This window comes from Triticum urartu, chromosome 5 (genome assembly GCF_003073215.2).
Source record: "Triticum urartu cultivar G1812 chromosome 5, Tu2.1, whole genome shotgun sequence".
In the NCBI taxonomy this organism is placed as follows: Eukaryota; Viridiplantae; Streptophyta; class Magnoliopsida; order Poales; family Poaceae; genus Triticum; species Triticum urartu.
Genome location: NC_053026.1, coordinates 530,020,931 through 530,026,681, shown reverse-complemented (window position 1 = coordinate 530,026,681; position 5,751 = coordinate 530,020,931). Strand labels below are relative to the sequence as shown.

At 40.8% G+C, this 5,751-nt stretch overlaps 1 protein-coding gene across 11 annotated transcripts; it reads left to right on the top strand.

Moving 5' to 3' along the window:
* Positions 1-2,155: 2,155 nt before the first annotated feature.
* LOC125510406 lies at positions 2,156-5,379 on the top strand. 11 transcript variants are annotated; one of them, XM_048675573.1, is made up of 7 exons: positions 2,156-2,205; positions 2,673-2,727; positions 2,863-2,917; positions 3,017-3,045; positions 3,126-3,236; positions 4,527-4,605; positions 5,033-5,379. In XM_048675573.1, exons 3-7 carry the CDS (start codon positions 2,900-2,902, stop codon positions 5,135-5,137), a joined length of 342 nt encoding a protein of 113 aa, XP_048531530.1. In that variant the 5' UTR covers positions 2,156-2,205; positions 2,673-2,727; positions 2,863-2,899; the 3' UTR covers positions 5,138-5,379. The 11 variants fall into 11 exon arrangements, 3 of the variants coding, with proteins under 3 accessions (XP_048531530.1, XP_048531531.1, XP_048531529.1); XM_048675574.1 differs by having other exon boundaries at positions 2,157-2,205; positions 3,023-3,045; XM_048675572.1 differs by having other exon boundaries at positions 2,162-2,727.
* Positions 5,380-5,751: the final 372 nt, after the last annotated feature.

Here is a 5,751-nt window from a genome sequence, read left to right as displayed (position 1 = left end):
TTGACCATATCACATCACAACATGCCCTGCAAAAACAAGTTAGACTTCCTCTACTTTGTTGTTGCATGTTTTACGTGGCTGCTACGGGCTTAAGTAAGAACCAATCTCACCTACGCATCAAAACCACAACGATAGTTTGTCAAATAGACTCCGTTTTAACCTTCGCAAGGACCGGGCGTAGCCATACTTGGTTCAACTAAAGTTGGAGAGACAGTCGCCCGCAAGCCATCTATGTGCAAAGCACGTCGAGGGAACCGGTCTCGCATAAGCGTACGCGTAAGGTTGGTCCGGGTCGTCTCGTCCAACAATACCGCCGAACCAAAGTATGACATGCTGGTAGGCAGTATGACTTGTATCGTCCACAACTCACTTGTGTTCTACTCGTGCATATAACATCAACATAAATAACCTGACTCGGATGCCACTGTTGGGTTTCGTAGTAATTTCAAAAAATTTCCTACGGACATGCAAGATCATGTGATGCATAGCAACGAGGGGGAGAGTGTTGTCTACGTACCCAACGCAGACCGACTGCGGAAGCGATGACACGACGTAGAGGAAGTAGTCGTACGTCTTCACGATCCAACCGATCAAGCACCGAAACTACGGCACCTCCGAGTTCGAGCACACGTTCAGCTCGATGACAATCCCCGAACTCCGATCCAGCAAAGTGTCGGGGTAGAGTTTCGTCAACACGACGGCGTGGTGACGATCTTGATGAACTACAGCAGCAGGGCTTCGCCTAAACTCCGCTACAGTATTATCGAGGTATATGGTGGCAGGGGGCACCGCACACGGCTAAGGAATAGATCACGTGGATCAACTTGTGTGTTCTAGGGTGCCTCTACCTCAGTATATAAAGGAGCCAAGGGGGGAGGGGGGCGCCGGCCAGGGAGAGGGCGCAGGAGGAGTCCTACTCCTTCCGGGAGTAGGACTCCCCCCCCCCAATCCTATTCCAACTAGGATTCCCAAGGGGGAAAGGGGGAGAAGGGTGGCCGGCCACCTCTCCTAGTCCTAATAGGACTAGGGGAGGGGGGAAGTGCACAGCCCCCTTGGGCTGCCCTTTTCTCCTTTCCACTAAGGCCCATGAAGGCCCATATGGCTCCCGGGGGGTTTCGGTAACCTCCCGGTAACCCGGTAAAATCCCGATTTCACCCGGAACACTTCCGATGTCCAAACATAGGCTTCCAATATATCAATATTTACGTCTCGACCATTTCGAGACTCCTCGTCATGTCCGTGATCACATCCGGGACTCCGAACAACCTTCGGTACATCAAAATGCATAAACTCATAATGTAACCGTCATCGTAACCTTAAGCGTGCAGACCCCACGGGTTTGAGAACAATGTAGACATGACCGAGACACGTCTCCGGTCAATAACCAATAGCGGGACCTGGATGCCCATATTGGCTCCTACATATTCTATGAAGATCTTTATCGGTCAGACCGCATAACAACATACGTTGTTCCCTTTGTCATCGGTATGTTACTTGCCCGAGATTCGATCGTCGGTATCCAATACCTAGTTCAATCTCGTTACCGGCAAGTCTCTTTACTCGTTCCGTAATACATCATCTCACAACTAACATATTAGTTGTAATGCTTGCAAGGCTTATGTGATGTGTATTACCGAGAGGGCCCAGAGATACCTCTCCGACAATCGGAGTGACAAATCCTAATCTCGAAATACGCCAACCCAACATCTACCTTTGGAGACACCTATAATGCTCCTTTATAATCACCCAGTTACGTTGTGACGTTTGGTAGCATCCAAAGTGTTCCTCCGGTAAACGGGAGTTGCATAATCTCATAGTCATAGGAACATGTATAAGTCATGAAGAAAGCAATAACAACATACTAAACGATCGGGTGCTAAGCTAATGGAATGGGTCATGTTAATCAGATCATTCAACTAATGATGTGACCTCGTTAATCAAATAACAACTCATTGTTCATGGTCAGGAAACATAACCATCTTTGATTAACGAGCTAGTCAAGTAGAGGCATACTAGTGACACTTTGTTTGTCTATGTATTCACACATGTATTATGTTTCCGGTTAATACAATTCTAGCATGAATAATAAACATTTATCATGATTATAAGGAAATAAATAATAACTTTATTATTGCCTTTAGGGCATATTTCCTTCAATCCACAACGGCCAAATCTTGTAGAATGAGAACATCCTAGCCCGATACGGTGCGTGCTTTCTTATTATGCCATGACCAGTTTGATCAGTCATGCGCATGAGCTTTTCTATGAGGCCACGCTATTTGAAATTTCAAAAAGAGCATGTCTTGTTTGTTATACTACATTTCTAGGCATCCGTACAACCTGGAGGAGCTTTGTCTTTCTGTACCGAAACATCTATGGTGTGCTTTTGTCTAAAATCCGTTAACAAGTAGAGCAATGGTCGGCCCTGCATTAGCATATGTAAGGAATTTTAGATGGTAATACTTTTACCACACAGACAACCTGAAATTCAATGGCTAATAATTGACTAATATCATGCGAGGTTCTAATATGTCAATGACTAATATACTCTAGAGAACTTATGTCCATGAGTATCCATCAGTATTTCCAGTGTATTGCTAAATTTTCTCAGTGTGGACTTGCCACTTTTTACCTTCAAGATCCCTGTAATTTTTTAAGATGACTTTTGTCAGTTAACTGGAGATGTTCCGTCATTCAAACATGTTGATGGCCAAGCAAAATATTCAGGTATACTGGAAACATCCGTAGCTATACGCATATACCTTAGTGGCACACTTTACTGTAGTAGTATGTTTATATGCAAAAGAATTAAAAGCTGATATACCCAGGCTATCCTAATTCATGCATGTTTGTGCCTTCCAGGTGATGTGCCCAACATGCTTCTGCACGAGAGTTTGCTATGGGAAGTAAGCATGAGGTGTGCCTGCTGGTTATGCAAAAAAATAGATGTGTCTAACAATTGCATTCTACTTTTGTGGTAAAGCCTGAATAAGTCTTTGTTGTATACTCTAAACACTTACAGCAAGATGAAGCTGGCACAGTGAGGTATTTGAACAAGATTCATAAGGATCGTCTACTACTCATGCAAGAGCAAGTCAACATCCATCTCACTTGTATGCCTGCAGGCTAGAGACGGGTCACATTTGGTTGCACATGGGAGTTGTTCTTGTGAACGTGGGTGATGAGATTGACACAAAGCTGCCGAGGAAGGAGCGGGTGACATTTGTTTCTAAAGGGTATCGAGTTTCATATGTTTTTATCTCCTTTGTTATTCTGATTACGAGTCGCATTACCAATCATTCAACAATTATAGTTTGATATTTTAGTTCCATCTCAATCATTCATTTATGCCTGATCAGCCATGAACGTGCAACTACATTAAAGTTTGCATTAAAATTTTGTTTGCAAATAGAGGTCAGCGAAGCCTTTTCTTGGCCCAGACAGACCTGCACCGCCTGCCCACCCGACAGGAGCTATAACTATTCTACATATTTAGGAGACATTTAATACTGTGTGCGGCGTGCAGGCTATTCATTTAGGCCAGATTTTGGCCAGATTTCAAAAGGTATATATTTTGGCCAGATTTTTTTTACACTGAGAGGCTTAAATTCTCTGGATATATCTCACTTTGGGGTTTGTATTTTGCTATCCTCGACCATGATAATTAATGGTATATTCTGTGGCATAGAGATTATGCCTCATGTATGTAGTGACGCAAAGGACCCGTGTACACGCGTCACATAGAGGAGGCGGCTGATAGCAGGCAAGCGTTTCCCAAATATCATATTATAGTACTAGCTTTCTAGAATTAAATGGAACTACATATTGTTTTCAACTTCTAAGCAATGTATTTATATGCCTATTTGACAAATTCCCCTTTAATCTGAATCACAAGAAACAGAGAGTATACAGAGAGTGCGTGGGAGAACTTTACGTGCCATCATGAGGAAAGAGGGAACAACCTACGGTAGTATGTTATACTGACCAGTCTAAATTGTAGTTCTATTTTCTTTTTCAACCAGATTTTTTTCTTGAGATCAATATATGTTGTATACTGAAATCATGTTGTATTAAGAAGTATCATGACAAAATTATCTTCTCTAATTACTTGTTATGTTTGACAATGGGATGTTGGGGGATTAATCAGTAGATTCAATGTTCTTATTTTACAAACTATCGGAGACCTAATGGATGGAACATATATATTATTGTATTTACGCAGCAACATGACTCCACCCTCTGCTGTTCTATTTTAAAAATACATCTTAAGTGATAATTAATTTGTTGTCCCGCAAAGCAATTTTACGGGCCCGGTTGAGTCATTTTGCAAGTTTTTGTTTGAAATTGTACCGGCACTGCAAGTTTATGTCTTAATAGTGCAATTAACTCTTATTTTTATGCCTGATGTATAAGTACAGATTTGTTATATTTTAATATTTCATGATTTTGACAACCTGAGCAACCATCATTGGTATCCACTTTCAAGAATTACTAGCATTGGTACCTGATGCTTCATCTTGTTGCAGTGCTGATTCTATATCTCGAGCAAAGCAGATTCTTACCTCAATACCTGCAAGAGCAAGAGAAGCATACAACCATAGCCAGGTAATCGTGTCATTCACAGATCATTGGTGACAAAGGCATATTTTCTTTAAAGGTGCCTCTGTTCTGATTATGTGTCGCGGGATTATATATTGGGGGCACTAGCTAGCAAAATAGTAATTCTTGTAACCCATCAAGTCGGGTTCATACCAGCTGCTGACTTCATACTGGTAATAACATTATCCTTACAATCGAAGCACTACTTTTTAGAGGCTAATGCACATGGTATATATGCTGTTTCAAATTTATCAGCAAGTTAAGTTGTTCAATTCGATGTGTTGTTTATGCATGTTTCCTGATGAGAATAATACAACAGATTCTGCATGAAAGTTTTGCCATCTTCTGTAATATTTGTCATTAGAATGTTCATGGGATAATGGGCCCTTGGTCTCTCATTTGTGCTTTATTTTTCTCATGGCACATGCTCAAGGATGGTCATATCGTCCAAGATGGAAAATATGAGGATCTTCTCCAAGCTGGAACTGAGCTCAATGCACCAAGAACAAAATCAATTGAAGCAACACTTCATGTATAATGTATTGTGAACCTTGGATTGAGCTCATGTGTGTGGTTTATGTATTGTGAGCCTTGGATTGAGGTCATGTGTGAGGCTAATGTATTGTGAGCCTTTTACTTTGTAATATGTGATAATGATGTGACAGGCTCATGGATTGTGGACACCAAATTTATGTGGCAATTCTGTAATGTGGAGTACCCATGATGACATGACAATGCCTAAATGATGCCAATTTTTCTGTCTAATATACTACTGATAATTCTGGGGAAGTTTTACATAGATTTGAAAATACATTTAAATTTAATTCATCCCATTTTTTGTCAAATTTTGACAAAAAATGAAAAATTTCAGAACAATTTGAAATTTCTGTAAAATCAAAAATAATTTTGTATTTTTGGCTCTATGCATATGATGCTACTTGAAAATATTTTCTTGATTTGTAATATTTTTTAGTGCAACCAAACCATCTTTCTATGTATGTTATTCTCACATATATTTGTATATTAAAATTAGTTGAGACGTGAGTTGCACGTGCAAGCTTACTAGTGACACCTAAAATCCACAACGACATCCTCAGAAGGTGGAAAGTCACCGTCTTCGAATCCAAGAGAAACAAAGGTCTTCGCTCGAAA